Source organism: Mauremys mutica, chromosome 7, assembly GCF_020497125.1.
Source record: "Mauremys mutica isolate MM-2020 ecotype Southern chromosome 7, ASM2049712v1, whole genome shotgun sequence".
In the NCBI taxonomy this organism is placed as follows: Eukaryota; Metazoa; Chordata; order Testudines; family Geoemydidae; genus Mauremys; species Mauremys mutica.
The window spans coordinates 77,174,388-77,198,404 of record NC_059078.1 but is presented as its reverse complement, the minus strand read 5'-3'; the positions used below and the strand labels follow the sequence as shown (position 1 = coordinate 77,198,404).

General features: G+C 40.4%; 1 protein-coding gene across 15 annotated transcripts in view; it reads right to left on the bottom strand.

Annotated features, from left to right (window-relative positions):
- The window catches only part of GRID1 (glutamate ionotropic receptor delta type subunit 1), an 845,000-nt gene that overhangs the window by 576,034 nt on the left and 244,949 nt on the right, over positions 1-24,017 (bottom strand). Inside the window, exon 1 of one of the 15 annotated variants that reach the window (XM_045025233.1) lies at positions 14,402-14,833. The exons of 12 other annotated variants lie outside the window; for them this stretch is intronic. Coding sequence is in view for 1 of the 3 variants with exons in the window: in XM_045025232.1 (XP_044881167.1) it covers positions 14,093-14,132 (40 nt within the window). In the remaining 2 variants the exon portion in view is untranslated. Of the gene's footprint in view, positions 1-14,092; positions 14,377-14,401; positions 14,834-24,017 lie in introns of those variants that run through there. 2 more of the 15 variants (XM_045025234.1, XM_045025232.1) reach the window with 2 other exon arrangements.

The following is a 24,017-nucleotide window of genomic DNA, read 5'->3' as shown; positions in this document are numbered from 1 at the left end:
TCATGGCCCTGCTAGGCCCAATCCGGTTACTTTCAGACTACATGGGACCCTAGCCCTAACAGGAGCATTAAAAACAACAGAGTGAGGCCATAGCTGTGAACGGAGCCAGGCTAGCACCAGACGAACACAAGCCCAACACTCTGTCAAAGGAATAGGGGATTTAAGAGATTACACTGTCCTCCCCCAGTGCTCCTGTGATTGGCTGCAGCCACCTCAGGTACAATGCCACTAGAATCTGCCTTGGACTGACAGGCACCTGTGCTCTACTCAATGCATGTTGTGGTTTAAAACCACAGCCTAGCCCCATGTTGTTACTGCCTCCTCAATTAGGGCCAGATTTAATACAATCACTGCCCGGCTCCTGAGTAAACATGAATAAACATTTAGTGAGGGATTTGTTGCCATATGCAGGCTTTCACAGTATGGAATCCGAGAAGAGCATCTAACAAATTGGGTCTCTAATAGTTGTAGAGCATAGTAATTATTCACACTCTTTATAGTGTTACCCAAATCATTTGATTGTGTTGTTTTATGAAAAGAAACTGCCAAAATTGAGCGGCTCAAAATCTGACTTATCATTTTCCTTACAAGTGAATGCAAAACACACTTAGTTCCTTAAATTAAATTTTGTTCTTCAGAGACAAGTGGTTCAGCGTTCTTCTGAACAAATAGCTGCATGTCAGTGGCCCCGACCTACCATAGAACAATGGGCCAGGATCAGTGCATGATGAAGAAACACAATAAAAATAATAGAAATTAGAGATGGAAAAGATTCTTTAAATTGTCTAATTCATTGCCCCTTTTCCTCTCCCCATGTCCAGATATTGTATTTTGCAGTATAGCTTTAAATGTCTCAACCAAACGTTGCATTCCCACAGCTCTTTCTATCTGAGGATCTCAAAGCATTTAGAAATATTAATTAGTTCTCAGAATCCCCTCATGAGATAAGCAATCACTAATCTGCATTTTTACAATGGAGAAACACACAAGGTGAAAGCCTATCCCCATTGAAGTCAGTGGGAGTTTTGCCATGGATGTCAGTGGACTGGAAGTAGAGTAACCAGATGTCCCAATTTTTGGGTCTTTTTCTTATATAGGCTCCTATTACCCCCTACCTCCTGTCCCGATTTTTCACATTTGCTGTCTGGTCACCCTAGCTGGAAGTTAACCCAGAGAGTTAAAACAGTTACCTAAGGTCACAGAGGGAATCAAATGGGTGAGCTGAGAATAGAATTCATATCTCCCAATTCATAGTCCCACACTTTAATCACAACACTATCCACAATAGCTGCCAAACTTATTGGTGGAGATTGGTCTAATCTACAAAAGTTTAGCTCTGTATGGGAGCTTCTCAAAAGTCCTTGGATGTTTCGATCAGGTGGTTTGGTTCAGGCCGACCTATAATTGTTTAGTTAATGAATATGATATGCAGTTGGAAACAACTGCCTCCAATTTGTACTTCATTCTTTTACATGTCCCTTCAGCGTTCCTTGGCCAGTTGTAACAGGCTGCCACCATTTTGTAACGTATACTAAATTTGAGATATTCTGGTCACACACACTATTTGTGTTCATCAAAGCAAAATTCCACAAGGATGGCTACAGCTGAACAACAAACATCACTAACTGAAGAGCTGAAAACAAAAACAAAAAAAATTGTCACCAGCTAAAGCAAGAGTTTCACTTACACCTGGTCTCATTAAAACATTAGAAACTTCCCTTGTTGCCACATACAGTTCCCACAATTCCAGGGTGAGTCTCAAGATGGGAACAACTATTAATTCTCTGAAGCCAAATTGGGGCATAACATAGCCAGCTCTCAGCTTCTTATTAGTTTCCTCAGGATCCACAAATAATAATCTGTATTCTCCCAAGTAGTCCCACTGACCTGGCAGTTTACAGAATGGGGCCATAATAGAGTTACAGTGAACAGTCTGGTTCTGATGTAATCCTCTCAACATCACTACATAGTCCTACAGAACGGTATTGCTTTGGGGGGGGAAAATGTCCCTTTCAACATGGTTTACAGTTCAATTTCTGGTTAAAGATTAGGATATATAATGATTCTGTTTGATGAACTTAATCTGCAATAATACATTTATCTGTTCATGCACACTTCACAAACTGAGGTGAAATTTGTTGAATAAATCCTTTATTATGAATGCATCCAGTTTTAGTAGGATGACATTCCATCGCCATTCCTATTCAGTTTTAGCTTTTCTGTTGAGACTGCCAATAAGGATGTTATGATGGCTGTTTTGTAATGTAGACACCTGTCTAACAGGAAGCAGGCTGAAAACCCTAGGTCATTTCTCACAGGCCAATGATTACACTTGACTGATCTAGGCAGATTCAAAGCAATGACCTAGGGTGGAAAAGGGTTTGTATCCCATTACCAATTCTCTGTAGCTGCATCTTAGTAGAGAACCATGGTTTGTTTAATGTCCTGTTCCTCAAATAATTTTTTTGTTTTTGAACAGGATTTTTCCATCATCGTTATGTTATGTTGAAACAACCAAGTGAAGGGGAAACCCAAAATCGAACAAGTCAAACTCAATGGTCCCTGCAAAACAGGCTGCACACATGATGAATAAAATACTATACTAATAATTTGCCAAGTCCTCATAAAATCCCAATATTTGGCAAGCACTGTTCCATTTTACTGTTCAACATGCTCTGGCATAAACTGTCATGCCTTAATTAAACACCGAATGCAAAGCACATCCCCAGGAGGTGATACTTCTAGCCATTTCTCTTTCAGTAAGCCAGGACGGAAATCAGCCATCAAGGAAATGTAATGCAGAGAGAACAAGACAACTATACACCTTTAGGGGCTGAGCTGCCCGATGCAGCAGTACCCACTTTCCAAGGTAGTATCCACTACCTTTGCTGAGGGAAGAATACCTGCAATGTTAGCTGAGAACATGTTGCTCACAGATAGACTGCCTATTCACAGATGAGAAATAATTAGCACATAAGATTTTTGAACTCTAGGTTTCAGTCTCCAGAAAGGGCTTGACTGTTAGAAGGCTGAAATTATACACAATTATTATATTACTGTAGTGGTTCGAGGTCTCAACCAAGAAACACAGTACACCCACTTAGTAGGAGCCAGTCCCTGCATTGAACAGCTTCCAAACAATATCGACAAGACAGGCAAAGAATGGGAGAAAGAAGGTGTTGTTATCCTCATTTTAAAGATAGAGAAATGAGGCACAGCCAGTCTGTGGCAGAGCAGGGAATTGAACCCAGATTTCATAAGTCCTACTTCAATACCTTATTCACAAGATCAGCCTACTATGTGCTGAAATCAATCAAAATTCTTTTCAAACTCCTTCATGAAAAGACAACACAGAGAGTGTGCTTGGCTTTAAGATTAACTCTAAAGATACACTTCAATGTGTTGTCCAATATTAGCATTAAATGTTTGTGAACAATGTGGGAGATGTCTATTTTATTTATAAATGGTGTGTAGCTCTGTTGATATGATTGCTCTCATGCTGTTTGCTACATGGAGGCAAAGAGTTAACTCAATCCTGGGTGTTTTTACACATTTCCAGCGAGGCAGACAATAATTAATGGACCATACAGTTATCCTCCAACATCCCCAGTGAGATGTATAAAACCAGACTGACCAGCTTCAGGGGTCCCAGACAGACAAAGAACTTTAAAATGGATAAAAGGACTGTCTGTAAACTCAGAGAGAGAGGCACTGACTGAGGGTCAGCCTGAGACAGAAGAAAAGGCTGAAGCTGTCTCGCCCAGCCCCAACGCTGGGGGAAGAGGGTGCTGGAGACAATTAGGACTTATCTCAACCTTAACCTTCCCTTGCAAGTTTAGGAAAGGTAATATGCATAGAGGCCTTCTGTTGTTTTATCATTTCCCTCTCTGTTATGTTCCTATGGATAAATAAATAATATTTGTTTTGAAGATGCTGTTGCGTCACTGCATTATACTTACAGAAAAAAGAAACTAATATAACATATGAAATAGCAATTAACTTCTGGATGCTTTTCCTTCTTGGGTGGTGCACTAACAAAAGAATTTAATATTAGATATTTCAGAGCATCCAAAGGCTAAAGGTGGCACACTAATTCATCCTTTAATTTAAAAAAATATTAATTATCTCTGGTGATAAATATCTTAATCTAGAATTCTCAACTCAGCGATCCATCAGACACTTTTAAAAAAAACAACAACAGAGTAACTAGGGTGACCAGATGTCCCAATTTTATAAGGACAGTCCCGATTTTTGAGCCTATTACCCCCTATCCCCATCCCGATTTTTCACACTTGCTGTCTGGTCACACTAAGGGTAACAGAAGGAATATTTCAGGCAGACATTTCTAACAACCCACTCTTTCTTTGTCAGTAGGGAAAATATCATACAATTTAAGAAGAAATACTCGTGGTTAAATGAGCATCTGTGAATGCTAAAATAACTGGGGACCTCCAAAGGTGGGTGAAGACTTTGGAATTTCCACACTAGTCATTCAAAGGGTAGAATTAAGTATTAATTCAATATTAATCAAGTATTAAGGAGCCAGAATAAGTAAAATGGAGCTCTTAAGTATCAGAACCACTCTTTAAATGACTAGATTACAGAGCCATGCATTCAGGTTCTGCATGAACCCAGGCCAAATCTGAATGCCTAACAATAGGCACCCCCTGTATATTTAAGGCCTGATTCAAAACCCACTGAAATCAGTAGAAACTCCCCATTAATGCAAATGGGCTTTGTAGGGCCCCAATTCTGCCAAGCACAGCTTAAGTCACACTGGAGTCTATTGTACTTAAGTACATGCCTGAGTGCTTTGCTGCAACAAGACCCTCCCCATCAGTGATATGAATTTTGGAAGTGCAGAGCCTGCCGCTCAGATTGATTCACTGGGAACAGTCAGTGCTCAGCAGGTCTGAAAATTCAATTACCGGTACTTCTATATAGACACCCAAGCATGGATTTCAGAGCCTATATCCCAAAAAATGAAAATGCAAATATTTGTGTGTGCCCAAAACAATTCAGTAAAGCAGGTCTTCTCAAGAATTTAACAGAAATATAATTATCTATGGACATAAATAATTGCAATAAATACTTATGCTAGTACTCACTTCCCTACTAGACATCAGAATGTCTCTTCTGCAAAGCAGAAAGCTTTCCCTTTGGGTAATTATTAAATCCATCTTACTCAGCCATCACAAAAAAAGCTAGGTTTTGTGAAAAAATTTAAAATGCTGGTTCTGAAAGTGTGGGACAAGAGGGTTGCTGTCCAACCCTGCGTAAACATCGGCAGTACCTAGGAAACATGAATGTTACCACAAGGATTATGATTGGAGGGATATTCAATTGTTCTTTCGTGTCTTGGTCTAACTTGAAGATAGGCTAAACCAAACACTCAAGGATCTAAAATATCCTCAAGTATTTTAATAGATTGGTGTGCATGTGCACTTCTACATGCATTTTTTAAATACAATTTTTATTCATCACTCCACTGTAGTAAAATATCCTAGTTTTGTTTTTATTTTGTACTTATTCTTTTAAAATTCTGATTTAATTAAAATACTTCACACTGCACTAAGCAAAAACTAGAAAGTTTGGGAGTGTTCCATTCCTGGGGCTTTGTTTCAGTCCATCTCAAGACACATGAGAAAACGCAGACACACCTACTTAATTAGAGCCACAGTCATACAGCTCTTGTCTTCCAACCAGGACATGTGTTTATGCCCGATTGTGCAGTCATTCTGTTAAGCACTAGAACCAACATTTTAAATCAGTTCTTCACAAAGTAAAAGGTGATAGTGTGTGAATATACACATTTCACCCAGGGCAAACTTTTACAATTTTGTAGAGAAATGCAGAACTTCCTCTCCCACTAAACTGTCATGTTTTTTTCCACTGGATTATTTTTTCAATCTCTTAGGACAAAAAGGTACTGTAAAATTATTGCCTTTTCATAAGACTATTGAAAATGTGTGCGCAGAGGTATCCTTTTAAACAGTGGAGGGCTTTCCGCCCAGAATTTATATTCTATCATGCATAAGCGAATGAAAGAATGTCACCCAGCATTTAGAGAAGCTGACTCAATTACTTAGGCACCAGAGCCCCCCAAAAATCATAATAGTTCAAAACTCACCATGAGATCCTCACTGAGCCTATCATTCTAGACTCAAGTTTGTCTGGTTTCGTGACAGAAGTTTGCCCTGCTCTCAGGTTCTATTCCCGACTCACACTCACTCTCTCTCTCTGAATTTGAGCAAGCCACTGCCTTGTTGTGCCTTGGTTTCCCCATTTAGGGCTTTACCTTGTAGGACTGTTGTGATTTTAACTAAAGTTTGTAAAATGCTTTGATATCTTCAGATGAAAGCTGTTACTGTAGTGCAAAGTATTATTGTTATGATATCAGGTTAGGCAACATCTAAGCTTTGTCTACAATGCAATGTCCTTTGCCACCCACTCAACTGCTCGGAAAAATAATGCAGATATTGATGTGAAGCCATGGATTAAAATTTCATGCTGAAATCCATGAAGCTACTTTTCATAGAAAACCTTTTTTTCTTCAAGCAGCATAGGCAACTTGGCAAAGACTGATTGATAAGCCAGTTTGTTTCATGGTGTAAATCTTTAATTTCATTTGCCGCCCTGGTTACTCTGACCCCTGCAGTATTCCATAAATATTTAGGTAGCTTTCACCCAGCTTGTTTCTGTTTTTGAATACTAATGCTGGTTGTAGTGAATAAAAGGGGGAGTTGCTGTAAAGGAATGAGGGACTAGCTGTGAATATCTAATCCGCTGCCTGTCAGGAATTGTGTTTGCTAGAATTAAAATAATTACTAGTACCCAGGAACCCATCACATTCCTTAATGAATTGCGAGTGTGTGTTGTGAAAACATCAAATATATTTACCTGAATAAGCATTAATGTTGTAACATCAAGCAAAATCAATAGCTGTATAAAGCTTAAGGCTAGGGCCAGGAAAACAAGACTGACATGCATGCAGACAATCTTACTAATGAAGAAATCAAAGGGTTTCTGGTTTACTGTGCATCTCATTACTATGTGACAGATTAGCAGCAACTTTAAAGGTAGCCTTTGATACTTATACAGTCAAGGCCTGGAGACATGACCTCTTAATGCCGACACTTCCCCATTCTGCAAACACCCCTAGTTTATCAGACTTCAAAGAGAGGAGTTTACAATACTGCTCTTGGCAAATCAGTGGCCTGGGATAGCCTGATGAGTCTTCCCAGTGTTCCATGCCAGGAGCATTGCAAGCTTGAGAGGAGAGTCACAGAATGCCCCTTGTTCACTGGGTCAGCAGATGCAGCATGCACATGCAGTCTCCAGGGGGACAGGATCATTCATCCCATGAAGAGGTATTTTCCCTGCCAGCTGGCCAGATCTATCAGAGGCACCAGATGTAGAAGCAATAGTTTGCCGTGCCCAGCACGAAGAGAGGTGCTGAGCATAAGTAACCATCAGCACTGAAAGAGAAGCAGCAGCAAAGATGCCAAAATTCATCCATACCTTGGGCCTTGTTTCTGCTAAAATCCTTATTCAGGCTTTAATCACTTCCTGTCACTGCTATTGACATTTCCTTTAAAATTATCTTGTTAAATTACTGTGCTTTCTAAACTACAGGGAGGAGTCCAGAACACTGCAGCATGGCTCCTCTCACTGCAAGAAGCTGGGCCATGCACCTTGAAAATCAGAAGTTACCCTCCTGGTCTTTGAATCTCTCAATTTATTTTTCTGCAACTCTGGACTTACTTATTCTCCCACTTCACTTTGCTCTTCCATTCCTCATCTTCTTCCCCATTAGTCCTGAGACTCTCCAGAGTGGAGTTGGACACGGGGTCTTTTTACCTGTACCTAGACTAGGGCTGTCGATTAATCACAGTTAACTCACGCGATTAACTGAAAAAAATTAACTGCAATTTAAAAAATTAATCACACTGTTAAACAATTGAATACCAATTAAAATTTATTAAATATTTGATGTTTTTCTACATTTTCAAATATACTGATTTCTATTACAACACAGAATATAAAGTGCAGTGCTCACTTAATATTTTTATTATGACTATTTGCACTGTAAAAATGATAAACAAAAAGTAGTATTTTTCAATTCACCTCATACAAGTACTGTGGTGCAATCTCCGTCATGAAAGTGTAACTTACAAATGTAGATTTTTTTTTGTTACATAACTGCACTCAAAAACAAAACAGTAGAGCCTACGAGTCCACTCAGTCCTACTTCCTGTTCAGGCAATCGCTAAGACAAACACGTTTGTTTACATTTACGGGAGATACTGCTGCTTGCTTCTTATTTACAATGTCACCAGAAAGTGAGAACAGACGTTCGCTTGGCACTTTTGTAGCTGGCATTGCAAGGTATTTACATGCCAGATATGCTAAACATTCATATGCCCCTTCATGCTTCAGCCACCATTCTGGAGGACATGCTTCCATGCTGATGATGTTCTTAAAAAAAAATAGTGGGTTAATTAAATTTGTGACTGAACTCCTTGGGGGAGAACTGTATGTCCCTGCTCTGTTTTAACAGAATTCTGCCATATATTTCATGTTATAGCAGTCTCGGATGATGACCCAGCACGTTTTTTGATTTACGAACACTGTCACTGCAGATTTGACAAAATGCAAAGAAGATTCCTAAAAATAGCTACAGCACTCGACCCAAGATTTAAGAATCTGAAGTGCCGTCCAAAATCTGAGAGGGACGAGGTGTGGAGCATGCTTTCAGAAGTCTTAAAAAGCAACACTCCAATGAGGAAACTGCAGAACCCGAAACATCAACCTTCTGCTGGTGGCATTTGATTCAGATGGATTGTTATCAAGCAGAACCCGTCATCAGCATGGATGCATATCCTCTGGAATGGTGGTTGAATCATGAAGGGACATACGAATGTTTAGCGCATCTGGCATGTAAATATCTTTTGACACCAGCTACAACAGTGCCACGAGAACACCTGTTAATAAGAAGTGGGCAGCATTATCTCCTGCAAATTGTAACCAAACTCTTTGTCTGAGTGATTGGCTGAAGTAGCACTGAGTGGACTTGTAGGCTCAAAAGTTTTACATTGTTTTATTTTTGAATGCAGTTATTTTTTGTACATAATTCGACATTTGTAAGTTCAACTTTCATGGTAAAGAGCTCACACTACGGTACTTGGATTAGGTGAATTGAAATATACTATTTCTTTTGTTTTTTACAGTGCAAATATTTGTATTAAAAATAAATATAAAGTCAGCACTGTATACTTTGTATTCTGTGTTACAATTGAAATATATTTGAAAATGTAGAAATAAAAAATATTTAAATGGTATTTTATTAACAGTCCGATTAATCACAATTTTTTAATCGCTTTACAGCCCTAGCTTAGACCTAACTTTTGAGTGCCTTCACCACTCAACCCCAACAACTTGGAAAACTGAGTGAGTAATGAAAAATGTTGGTTTCTTTCTTTTTAAAGTTTCTAGGCATTTTCTTTGTGAAGAACAGTTTGAAAGCATAAACAAATTGCAAGGGCTGAAAGGAACAAAGAATTCAGTTCAATTTTTGCAGAGGGGCTGAAAGAACTAGAGCTACCCTGAAGCACACAATTTTTATGTAAAGAGAATCACATTTGGGGCAACTCAACTCCTGCTGCCTGTCCCCAAAATTATCTCACTGGTCATATCCAAAACCTTCTGGACGGCCTATGCATAACAGAATGAGTGACTGGAATTGTTTACATTTGTGGAAGCTAACAAAACATTGTTCCAGGAGAAGCTTTACTACAAATCTCATGGTCACCACCAAGATGCAAGAGCTCCCTGAACAGAGCAAAGAGCCTTAGTAAGATGGAGATTGTTCTTTCTTACCCAAATAGGGAGCTTTTTTATTACTATTGCAGTGGGATTTTAATTTTTCTTTGGGAGATGAAGTGCCAGTACAATATTTAGGAGTACATTTAACAGCAGCTATTTACCACTGTTGTAACATCTGCCAATGACTACCATTTTCATGTTTTCATTATTATCATTCAATATGATGAATTCAGATTGGATTCAACATGATCGTGGCCATTTATCAGCTTTTCTCTGTGCACCCCCAATATTAAAATATCTGTGTGGTTCAGTTGCACTGCCTCATATTACTTATAAAGAAAACATTAATGCAGACTCCATGCTAGGGTAAATAGCCCAAGAAGTATTCCGATGATGTAGCAAAACAAACCTTTTCTAAATAATTTATATTTGTTTTAAGCATAATTTGGGCTGTAGAGTTTAGAACAGAGAGATAAAAGCATTATTTGATGTGAATTTGAATTTTTTAGAAGATTAGTTTGAAATTTGGGGTGGCAAACGCTGTGCTTACATTTAACACTGACAGTCCAAAGATTAGATCACAGGATGAGGGGTTATGACTAATCAGTCAAATTCCTGGGAGAATGAGGGAAATCATCCCCTTCCATGGAAAAAAAAGTGGGAGAACACTTCAACCTCTCTAACCACTCAGTGACAGACTTGAAGGTGGCAATTTTGCAACAAAAAAAACTTCAAAAATAGACTCCGAAGAGAGTCTGCTGAACTCGAATTAATATGCAAATTAGAAACAAATTTAGGCTTAAACAGAGACTGGGAATGGTTGGGTCATTACACTAATTGAATCTATTTCCCTATGTTAAGTTCTCCTCACACCTTCTATGGGTCATCTCAATTATCACTTCAAAGGTTTTTTTTCTCCTGCTGACGATAGCTCATCTCAATTAATTAGACTCTTCCTGTTGGTATGCATACTTCCACCTTTTCATGTTCTCTGTATGTATAAATATTTCCTGTCTGTGTGTTCCATTCTATGCATACGAAGAAGTGAGCTGTAGCCCACGAAAGCTTATGCTGAAATAAATTTGTTAGTCTCTAAGGTGCCACAAGTACTCCTGTTCTTTTGAGAAAGACTTTAGGCTCTCTCAACTGCAATTATCCACTCACGGGTAACTTGCTTATACACTATGACTATTAAAATTGATAAAACAATAATAACTTTACTGAATTACGGCCTGTTTTCTTCAAATACAGCCTATAGACTACCTTTCAATGAGATCTAATGATAAAGTTGGAAGGGTTAGCAATAAGGAATTTTTTGAGCTAGAAGGACCCAAACAGACATACATACATACATATATATATATCAAACCACTGTAAATTCTTAATGACCTGTCACTCAACACCATTTGATCAATTGTCTTCAATCTTTGCAGAAAAAAATATCCTTTAAATCTTCAAAAGAAACCCAACTATTGCTTGGCCAAAGCAATTTTCCTAGCCAAAGTTTTGGGACCAAATCTCCTCAGCTAATGTAAATCACCATAGCCCCATTGAAGTCAATGGAACTTCACCAATTTAACCAGATGGTGAGCTAGACACACACAGTACATACTGACAGGTTTCAGAGTAGCAGCCGTGTTAGTCTGTATCCGCAAAAAGAACAGGAGTACTTGTGGCACCTTAGAGACTAACAAATTTATTTGAGCATAAGCTTTCGTGGGCTAAATTTGTTAGTCTCTAAGGTGCCACAAGTACTCCTGTTCTTTTTACAGTATATACTGTACGTCTACAAAAGAGTCATGGCCATCCCCCAAAAGATTTCCAACCTACGCATTTCAAAATTAGACTTAACTATGTGTAAATTTTCCTTTGTGTATGGATGGCAAGACATTCAAAACATACAGTATGCTGCCTAGAGATATGATCTCATTTACATTATCTCAAAATATTGGCAGTTGTCGTTAATGGTACTATGGACTATCAAATAACAGATTCGGAGCACTGAACTAGTCAGAATGAACTGTGGTTAACTGATATTACTCCAAAAAAAAACCACACCAGACACACCACAGACACGTTATTGTCAAATAAGGAACGACTTTCAAGCGGTTTCCTCTTTCCCCATGCTTCTTCAAGATTAAGATTCTCAGTAGTACCACAGCACCTGGAAGTGCTGATACAGTATATTCTAAGTATTTTCTCAATAACATTATCTCAGATTCAACAGCACTATGGCTCAGCTGACACCAATCTTGATTCTGGGCCAAGAGGGCATTGCATGTTGAAGTCCTCACAAGAACTTGGATTTATAATGCCCCTGCTGGCCTGCTATACAGCATGAGGGATTTAGACAGTTCTATTGCCCTGGTAGAAGTATTATCTTTCAGATGAGTCTTTAAAACTAGGACTCTTCTGCTCATCTCCAGTTGTTATCTAAATGGAAGTTAAGGACTCCATCATTCTTTCCAAAATAACTAGAAGGAATTAATCCTGGTGAACTGGGCCACACTGCCTTAATCCATAAAATAGGTACTATAATGGTTGCTGTGTTTTCCCCATGGCCACTGCACTCCCAGTATTTAACTCTTTAAAAATGCTTTGGGATACCTTAAGGATAAAAGAGGCTGTCCTGTGTAGGATTTAGCAAGTTAGCACTTGAGAGTCAGTCAGAGAAAACAATGAGACAGACCCTCAGAACACCTGTCAGGTTGCTTTAAGTAGTGGCTGTAACCACCTGATAGGCTATCGCACATTCTATGGTGTGGCTGTCGCTAATAATCCCTTTCTGTGATGTGGCTTGATTTGCTTTCCAGAGCAGAATAAAACAAGTTGTCTCAACAGCTCATTACTAACAGGAAAGGAACTCACTCTATATAGGTGCTGAGAGTTTTTATTTATGAACCATTCTTCAAGAACCCTTTCCTGCCTGGTAGCTATTGTGAAGGTCCCTAAACTCACCCCTTACTGATGAGACATTTGAAGGAGAGCCACTGGGTACTATATTGTGATTATGCCTGGAGTGCTGGATTAGATTACAGTATAACTGGATATTTATGAGCTGATTGGCTACATACATATTCATGGCAGTGAACACCCTTCACCAATTAGACCCCCTGGCAATTGTGAAAGAGACATTTTAGAAGCCATTCTATGTAATATTTAAAAAAAATAAAGCAAGTCCTTTTTCAATGTCTCTAATTAGTAATTTTTTTTAATATCCAGTTTGGATTCCTCTCTTTTTCCTAAGAGACTGAGCTGCACAGGTGACCACTTCACAGATGTGGGAAAGGATTATCTATCTCGCAGATCCTTTTAAGGGTGGGGGCTTCTTTTGACCAAGACTTCCCCCTTTACTAATATCCTGTTCCAAACCCCCCTGCCTGTCCTTCAACCTTGATGGGTCCCACCTTACCAGAACTTCTTGGCTTTAGACTCATAAAAGGGCTTTGCCCATAAAAGGGCTTTGAGAGTCTTGGCTTTAGACTCCAACCCCAAAACATTTTCACTGGAACAGTAGCTGAACTTAAACTAGACCTTCCAAAACCCATGAAACTGTAATGTGGTGGCTTTTTTAAATAAATATTACTATGTAGACCAGAGGTGGGTAAACTACAGCCTGCAGGACCATCCTGCCCAGCACCCAAGCTCCTGGCCCGGGAGGCTAGCCCCCGGACCCTCCCCCGCAGCCTCAGCTCACTCCACCACCGGTGCAATGCTCTGGGCAGCAGGGCTGAGAGCTCCAAGCTCCTGGGACAGCACAGCTCCAGAGCCCAGCTCCAGCCAGGCGGTATGGCTGTAGCACTGCCAGCCACCAGTGCTCCAGACAGTGCAGTAAGGGGTCAGGGGAGTTAGGGAGGGGGTGTGAATAGGGGTCAGGGTGGCTGGGAGGGAATAGGGGGTTGAATGGGGGCAGGGGTCCCTGGGGGGCAGTCAGGAAGGAGCGGGGTGGATGGGGCAGTAGAGAGCAGTCAGGGGCAGGGGGTCCATGGGCAGTCAGGGGACAGGGAGAAGGGGTGGTTGGATGGGGGGGGCAATCAAGAATGAATCCGGGGGCAGTCGGGGACAGGGAGTGGGGGTGTGTGGATGGGGAACAGGCAGAGCAGTGGTTATGACTTAAAACAGCCGGTGAAGACTAGCTGAGGGCTTCAGGGATGGTGCTTGCCAGGGAGTGGGGCAAGGGACACTAAGGAGCCAGTGAAACAATATCAGCTCTGCTTAAATTATTAGCTTCACAGAGGGGAAAGCTTTAAATACTCAACTTTTTTACCTTCAGAAACCAAAACCTTTTCACGACACTGCCACTTCATCTGAAAAGCTTTGAATGGCACAAAGTAGTAGCTGGAGCACTCGTTAAAGCTAACTCATGCAAAGTTATAAATGGTGATATAATCATTACACCAGTTTCATATCCCACAACTAGGCTAGCCTTGTTCTTCAGCCGTAGGTGCTCAGCTCTTAATATCTCAATAAATTGTTTTAAAAACTAGCAAACTCCCTGTGACGAGTTTGCTCTACTCCCTGCTGGAGGTTCTGGGGATTAGCTCAGACAGGACAACACCCTTTCCAGCAATTATACCTGGTCAGTTTCTTCTCTGTAGTCCCCTCTCTCACACTCTCAGGAACCACAGCTGTGTTCTTTTTGACTCAGGCCTCTGGCAAGGTCACTATTGTTGTGGTTTCCCCTGGGTGTGGGAGGGAGATATAAAGGTTCCTGACCTCCAGCAGTCTCAGGTGCCTTTCTGCTTCATTGCCTCACAGTGCCACTCCTGTAGCAGCTGGCTGGGAAACCCAGGCCCACCCTCCAGGTTCTGGCTCAGTGACCCTCCTCATAGCAGTCAAGATCCATTCTATACACCTTGTAGCCTTTCCCTGAGCTGCTTCCATATCTCCTGGCCTTCCCCACTCCTCTGGGTTTGCTAGCCTCTTCACTCCCTTCTCACAGGGAGTAACTTTAGGCAACTCCACTCTGCAGCCCCTAAACACTTCTTCCCAGGGAGTAACTGCAGCCTTTACCAGCCACCCCTCCTATTGCCAGCCTTCTGGCTTTTGTAGAAGCCCTGCTTGTCCCTCACAGGTGAGCTTCTATCTAATTAACTGTCTCCCACCTAAAGCTCTCCTGTTTTCAGCCTAATTCGCTGATTGGGCCCACCTGGCCTAATTGAGCTCTTGCAGGGCTAGTATGGGAGCACACCTCATCACACTCTCCCACAAAAAACTTCAGAAGCTCAAGTATATTTACTTGCAAGAACACAGATACCAAACAGCTAGGAAATCATAATGCAATATTCAGACCTAACACAATACTAGTCCCCAGATGCTAGCCCAATACTATAATTAATCACACTAGCATACTAATACCATCAAGCCCACTACATTCAATGCAACAATATTGTCACCCTCTGATCAAAAGTCATTTGTGTATTTGACAAGAAACCATTTTGAATATGTAATTAAATTTGTATTCCTTTTCTGTCTGGCATATGATATGTGAAGATGCGAAGACTGTGATAAGAGTTGTGTGTTGTAGCATGAGTTTTAAATTCTTTGAAGTGTATTGCTGAATTTAAAGTGAGCATGCTAGAGCAGTGTTGTAAGTTGGTGTGGTTGAGTATCATGGTGGGGCTAATGCACGGTATTTGGGAATGTGTTAGGCATGAATGAAGTCTTTTTTCTTATTATTTGTATTACAGGAGCACAGATCAAGGCCTGTTATGCTAGGCACTTCCCACACACATAGGAACAGACTGTCCTTAAACAGAAAAGATAGACAAAGAGAAAGGGAATATTATTAGCCCCAGTTTATACTTGAAGAATTGAGGCACAGAGAAATTACATGACTTGGCAAAGATCACAGGAAGACAGTAGCGGAGTAGGAACTGAACCAACATCAAATATTTATCTTCTGTGGGCCAAGTTCAACCCTGGTATAAGCAAGTGTAACTCCTGTGCTCACTTTCACACGGTCTAAATTTCATCCTATAATTTTCCTTAAAATAATAATAATCTCCAAAATTGACTTCCATTATACAGTTGGCAGGCCATTCATAGCCCAAGCCAAGCACTAATACATACAGCTCCATAGAGCGCCTATGCTTTATGGATAGTCACTGCGCTCCTAAAATCTCCTCTTTCACTCCGGTGTAAATCAGATAAATCCACTGAAAACAACAGAGTCACACTGGGGTAAAAAATGTCAACAATGGAATCAGAGTCTGTATGTCTTCATTTACCACTAAAGTTTCTGACAATATAGAAGGGCCCAGAGTGAATCTCATGCTCCAAGTACATATAAAATGTATTCTAGCAGTTAAGTCATACAGCTCTTATCACTGTGGGAACCACTGATATAGTTGAGCTAAGATCCAAGGCCAGTGCAAGGACGTTTCGTGCCCTAGGCGAAACTTCCACCTTGTGCCCTCCCCCACCCCGAGGCACTCCCCTCCCCCCGTGGCAGCTCCCCCTCTCCGCCCTGAGGCGCCCCCCTTGCGGCACCTCCCCACCCCAGATCATCCCTGCCCCGCTTCCTCCCTGAGCACGCCGTCGCTGCTTCACTTCTCCTAAGCTGATTGGCGCCACAAGCGTGGGAGGCGGGAGAAGTGAAGCAGCAATGGCGTGCTTGGGGAGGAGGCAGGGCAGAGGTGAGCTGGGGTAGGGAGTTCCCCTGCGTGCCGCCGCCCCCCCCCTTACTTGCTGCAGGCGGCCCTCCCCGTGCTCCCCTGCCCCAGCTCTCTGCCTAAATGCCGGTGGCAACCGAGGCGGCCGAAGAGCCAGCCGCCACGGTCGCTGCTGAAGAAAATGGCACCCCCCAAACCCAAGTGCCCTAGGCGACCACCTAGGTCGCCTAAATGGTTGCACCGGCCCTGCTAAGATCAGACATCTATACCTGCACATGGGACCAATTACTGGAAGGAATGACCAGTAAAGGAGAAGCAGTTACAGTTATACTATTTCAGCTCGGTGCATAACCAGTGACACTGAGGTCCTGATTTACCATTGTCCTTCAGCTTGTGTCCTTATTTACACCATTCGAAGTGGGTGTAAAATTCTACCAAATCAGAGCAACAGTGTTTTACACACACCTTGCACTGGTGTAAATGAAGACACAAGCTGCAGAGCAGTAAAGAATCAGGCCCTACACATTTAGTAAAAGGGGTACTGTCTGCAGGATGCAAATCACATATTTAAAACAATCTAACTTTGTTACTAGAAAATCTGATTATTAAAACAAAGTACTTTAAAGTGTAATTTACTTTTCACCTTGAGGCTGTTTATGTTTTGCATTTTCTTCAGCATTGTGAAACTAGAATGGCCAGTTTCTAGACGGTCTATATTTCTGACATGCTTATTACATTACAAAAATATCTAAATTCAGTATTGGGTTAAATTTTCAAACAGGGTCTCCGGTTGTGGGTTCAGCTTTCACCCTCCTTTCCATATCTTCACCCAGTCCCAACAGGACTCCTTTGGCTTGCTCTCTGCTCTTTGCTGAACATTCCTAAGCCTTCTTCCTAGAGTCTTCACAGGCCTCTGTTTGCCTTACGCTCCTGAAAGCCTTCTTTTCTTAGCTTCCAACTGCTGGACTTCCTTCTGCTTGAGTCCAAAACCCAGAATAGGTGTAGCAGGGCATAGCTAACTGAACAGGGCTGATTGGCCCAAGACCTCCTGACACTTAAAGGGGTATGCCATCGTATTACACATGCATGCCAAATGAGGTACCTTCACAGCAAAGCGTTTACGTATGTGCTTAACTTTAAGCACATAGTAGTTCCCATTGACTTCAATCAGTTCACATTATATTCTACTAAAAGCATAAATTCTGCTATAAAAGACCAAGATTAAGGCTAAATTGCCTGTGTCTTCCCACTGAACCCCCAGCCTGCAGCTGAACACTAGGATTCTGCATGCTTTGTTCCACTAGAGGCACAAATCTGGGCAAAGGTGGGGGAAGAAGAGAGGTGCAATAAAGCCAGGCAGTCAGAGGAGGGAGCTCAGTGCCCTCTCATTAAGGGTGGTTCAACAGTTGTGCTCCTGGGAGCCTGAGGAGACCATGGTCCATATCCTGAGCTAATATAAATGGTCATAGCTTCCCTGAACTCAACTACGATGATTTACACACTTGAGGATCCCGTTCAATAAACTGTGCCTCTTTGGAGCACATTACCTCTGGGAGCACCTGTGTGGCCAGTGGCACCTCACTCTACACTAAACAGTAGTGTGAGGTGTCATTTAAAGAACATCAGAATGGTCATGCTGGATCACTTAGCCCAGTATCCTGTCTTCCAATCAGTGTCAGATGCTTCAGAGGGAATGAGCAGAACAGGGCAATTATTGAGTGACCCATTCCCTTTCATCCAGTCCCAGCTTCTGGCAGTCAAAGATTTAGGGACACCCAGAGCATGAAGTTGCATCCCAGACCATCTTGGCTGATAGTCACTGATGGACTTATCCTCCATGAACTTATCCAATTTTGTTTTGAACCCAGTTTTACTTTTGGTTTTCACAACATTCCCTGGCAATGAGTTCCACAAGTTGACCATGTGTTTTGTGAAGAAGTACTTCCCTTTGTTTGTTTTAACCTGTTGCCTATTAATTTCATCAGGTGGCCCCAGGTTGTTGTGTTAAGTGATGGGGTAAATAGCACTTCCCTAGTTACTTTCTCCACACCATTCAGGATTTTATAGACCTCTATCATATCCCCCTATAGTCATCTCTTTTCTAAGCTGAACAGTCCCAGACCTTTTAATCTGTCCTTCTATGAAAGTTGATCCATATCCCTAATTATTTTTGTTGCCCTTCTATATACTTTTTCCAATTCTAATATATCTTTTTTGAGATGGCACATCCAGAACTGCACACAGTATTCAAGATGTGGATATACCATGGATTTATATAGTGGCATTATATTTACTGTCTATTATCTATCCCTTTCCTTCTAGTTCCCAACATTATTAGCTTTTTTGACTGCTGCTGTATAGTGAGCTAATGTTTTCAGAGAACTATCCACAATGACTCCAAGATCTCTTTCTTGAATGGAAACAGCTAATTTAGTCCCCATCATTGTGTATGTTTTCCAGGGTGCATTACTTTGCACTTGCCATTGAATTTCAGCTGCCATTTTGTTTCCCAGTGACCCAGTTTTGTGAAGTCAGCTTTGGACTCAACTATCTTGACTAACTTTGCATCATCTGCAAACTTGCCACCTCATAGTTTATCCCATTTTCAAGATCATTTATGAATATGTTGAACTGATTTCAGTATATTGTGCTGGTTCCAGTACAGATTTTTGATGATCCCTGCTATTTACCTCTCTCCATCATGAAAACTAATCATTTATTCCTACCCTTTGTTTCCTGTCTTTTAATTGGTTAATGATCCATAAGAGTGCTTTCTCTTGTCCACGTGCTTGTTGACTACATCAAAGAATTATAATAGATTGGTGAGGCATGATTTCCCATTACAAAAGCAGTGTTGACTCTTCCTCAACAATAGCATTCATCTATGTGTCTGATAATTCTGTTGTTTACTATAATTTCAACCAATTTGCCTGATACTGAAGTTAGGTTTACTGGCCTATAATTGCTAGGATCTCCTCTGGAGCATTTTGTTTTTAATAAAATTGATGTCACATTAACTAACCTCAAGTCACCTGGTACAAAGGCTGATTTAAACAATAGGTTGTATACCACAATTAGTAGCTCTGTAATTTCATATTTGAGTTATTTTAAAAAACTCTTGGATGATTGCCATCTGGTCCTCGTGACTTATTGTTTATTTTATCTATTTGTTCCAAAACCTCCTCTACTGACAGCTCACTCTGTGACAGTTCTTCACATTTGTCACCTAAAAAGAATGGTTCAGGTGTGGGAATTTCCCTCACATCATCTGCAGTGAAGACCAATGCAAAGAATTAATTTAGCTTCTCTACAACAGCCTTGTCTTCCTTGAGTGCTCCTCTAGCACCACGATCATCCAGTAACCTCACTAATTGTTTGGCAGATCTCTTGTTTCTGATGTACTTTTAAAAAAAATGTTGTCAGTTTGTGTCTTTTGCTAGTTCTTCAAATTCTTTTCTAGTCTAACCAATTACAAATTATAAATATATAATTTAGCCCTACTGTATATGCTTAAACTTTAAACAGAAGTGATTGTGAGAAACAAATCTATTACAAGGGTAGAATTCTCTATTAAATTGTATAGTTTTTCCAGAATAACTTTATAACTTTTACATAACCCTATTGGTTTCATCCTTATTGAATTCTACAAGCTTTGACCATAAAGTATTATGTAACATAGCAAACATTTCATAATCCTTATTGGAGAAAAACAGTTCTCAACAGTTGTCGCTAGCCCACTCAATATGTCTGCTTATCATGTATGTCTCCTTGCCAAAAATCCTCACTAGTTATTTCACTACTAACAGTGATACTGTCTAATTTAGAAATGGGCATGAAGCATAAATATGTTACAGTTTTGCCTTGACATAAATAAACTTTGGTTAATGTATCTGGATTTTCCTTGAAGTTTCAGATCTGAGCACTGATCTCAATGTCAAGTATAGTCACGTTTATTACACAGAAGTATACAAAACATTCTATATTTTTCACTACATTTGAATAGATTTGTTTACTTCTGTGTAAGCTACATAGAAATCATTAATACCTTCTGAATTTGAGATCACTGCTCAGGTCTGAAGCTTTAAGGCAAATCTAAGGACATTTATGTTTCCTATAATATGAGTATTACTAGGGTGAGTTTATGGCTAACTATTCTGTGTCAATGCATGAGTACCCAAGTGGTAGCGTAAGAGGATCAGTGGATTCATCCTACCAGGATAAAGCAAATATTGTATGATAAAATTAAAGAATGATTTCATATAATGATTTAAATTGTTTGGACAGTATGTATTGAGGCAGTCACTCAGCAGAAGTCAGGCATTGTACTAATCATACAATGAAATAATGGCACTAAAATAATAATAATTCACAATTTCTCAGGAGTCACAGGCATACTTTAAAATGGAAATCCGATCAAGATAAACTAGGCTATGCAGAACTGGACTAATGTGGAGATATTAAGTTTTCAAAATCATTTTTTTTCTTTTGAGACACAAAGTCTAATGCACAGACATGAGCTGAAATTGAAAAAGAACGTATTTCAAATGGGATTCTGAGGCGTATTTAACAGGCCAGCTGTGGCTCAAGAAACAACAAACTGTATGACACAGGAGATGTGAGTCACTAAAAAAGTAATTGACCGTTAAGAGCAATAATGATTTCGATGTTATATCCTTGACTTCTCTAACGGATAGATAGGATAGGTTAGATTAAATAGGATAGGTACTGAGAGCAAGTAACTACACTTTGTGAGCTTGAAATCAGCTTAGACATCCTGCTATTTATGCTAACCAAGACAATATTGTCAGATATAGTCCAGGGGTCAGCAACCTTTCAGAAGTGGTGTGCCGAGTCTTCATTTATTCACTCTGATTTAAGATTTCACGTGCCAGTAATACATTTTAATGTTTTTAGAAGGTCTCTTTCTATAAGTCTATAATATATAACTAAACTATTGTTGTATGTAAAGAAAATAAGGTTTTTAAAATGTTTAAGAAGCTTCATTTAAAATTAAATTAAAATGCAGAGCCCCCTGGACCAGTGGCCAGGACCCGGGCAGTGTGAGTGCCACTGAAAATCAGCTCACGTGCCGCCATTGGCACGCATGCCATAGGTTGCCTCTCTCTGATATAGTCTAACCTTGCTCATAAATCATCATCTCTGGCAGAACTTTAGCAATAGATTAGCAAACGCATATTGCCCACATGAAAACATGGGGAGATTTTTAAAGGACTTTTCCCAAATTCAACATGGGTCTATAAATTGGAACCAAAGACTGGTTAAGAAAAACCCTCGTCACTTATCACACCAATAGAGAGGTTCAGTAACACAAATGTTCTTCATTTTATAAGATTATTTTTAGATAACCAAATGGAGGTAGCACTTATAGAGTTGTAAATTATGTGGGTTGAGCTAATGAGATCTATATATGTATGTTCCGTGCCCTGCTGAACCACAAAGTCTAATGAATTTTATAATACATTCCAACATAAATACTTTCGCACTTGGGAAGATTTTCCTTCACCGTTTTAGAGACATTTAAGCACAGTAAATTAAAGGGAGCAGTAGTGCTGAAAATTACAGGTTTGATTCTTGGGAATACAGTTCTAGCTTGTTTAATTAGGCACATCTCGTTGATTCCATTTCATTTTTAAGGCTGGGTAAGTTTCCTATGTGAAATTCAAAGAGAAAGGAAAACTGACTTGAGCCATCTTGTATATATTCTTCACCCTAGAAGGACTTGAAAGTAGTAAAACAAGTGTGGGGATATTCACGATCACAGCACCCCCTTATTATTAAATGGCAGTAATCACAATCTGAAGTTTTCAAAGAAGGCCTCTGTGCTGCTACTATGCTGTTCCTACTTACTGAGTAATATAGAGTCTCCTTCAGCTCTAGAGGGGGAGTTGTTTTTAGACCCTAAGATATCAATGTAAGTTAAAAGTTTGTGCCTTAAACAGTTGAACATGTGTTAAGTGCAATGGCCTGACTACTCTGACTTCTGGAACAGTAGTAACACAACCTCTAGGGCAACAACATTCTCTACTTTCACAGCCAAGTATGAGTCACATAAGAATTTCAACAGCACAAAAAGAGCACCAGTCAAGGGAAAACTTTACAGGGAAAAAAAAAATCTACCTTCCTCAGGAAGAAGAGGTGAATATTTTCCCTGTTCACATTTCTGGGCATTTTAAACTGAACCAAATAGGGAAATAGATTAATTTTAATGCATAATGTTACATTAAGTCCCTTGCTTTCTTACAGTTTCTGAGCTGGGCAATGAATACTCTGAGCTTGATATTCAGATGATCCTTAACTCAATCTACTAATATTTGCTCCCCCAATTTGTTGTGGGCACTAATGCATGGATGAATTACATTTGCAGGCTCAGAAAAATCAGATCCTAAACATGTTAATGGTTTATTTAACATAAGCCTCAAATCCCTGGAAAAGAAAACCCTTGAAGTTAGGGAGCTTTTGATTACCAGTTTACTGTAGTGCACCCAAGAATCTTTCCCTCTTTAATTGCCATCACAAATGATGCCATTACACTTCCCATGAAGAGATGAATTGTTGAGAACATTCACATATGTGCACACACAAATGGAAACTAACTGAAGAGCTGCTGAACTAAAAGGATACCTGTAAAGAGCTTACTATGTCATAATTAGAGCTGAATCAGAAGTTTTGCAAAGGCCTCGGTTCCAGGTTTTGCTGCACAACTGTATGTCCTGTGGTTGAATCTGAATGAGAGATTCATGGTGAGGCCATGAGGCCATTAGGTGAGGCCATGAGATGGAATGTGGGGTTATTTTAAAGAACCAAGACCAATTTTGCAGAGGCAGCAGCACTCTGTTCTACCCCCATGTTGGAGAATGGGGTGAAAGAGCAGAATGCCTGGAGCCCATCAAAAGAAACCTTCAGAGATGAGATGGGCAGGGAGCCCACCAAGCAGCATCTTTTAAAACTTGTGGGGAAAGGAGCAGGCCACAAAGTCACCTGCAAGAATGCATTGAAGCCAGAGGGTTTGTAGTGCATTAGTGTGAAAGGGACTCCATATGAGAAGGGGAGTCCAAAGACCAGCTAGACTGGCTATTGTAGAAATGGAAGGAGGTGATGAAACCTCACAAGCATTACATAAGTTTATGTCTGGCTTGCTTGCCTTTTCTGGGTTTCTGTAGAACGTAAATTTCTAACAAATCTGAAGGATAGTAAACTCCTCCAAACTTAAATGGCCACTTTGGTTTGCAAAATCCACATTAACCAAAAGGAGCAGGAGTTGTATAGCCCTAGTCATGATCTCATTCTGAGATATTCGCTGCCTTTGTGTGATGGTGAAGAGGGAGGGATAAGCATAAGCCAGAGTGTTCTGGTCCACTTTATACACTAGCTCTCTATTGCCTTTCAAAGTCCATTTCAAGGCCCTCCAAAGGATCACCCTAGCTGAAACATCCCCACTTCCTCCACAACCATGACCTCCTAGGATATCTACATTCTACCAGAACAATGAAAACACAACCAATGAAACTGATATAAATGTGGGTGATGCAGCTTTCACATCAGCTGCACCTAGACTAT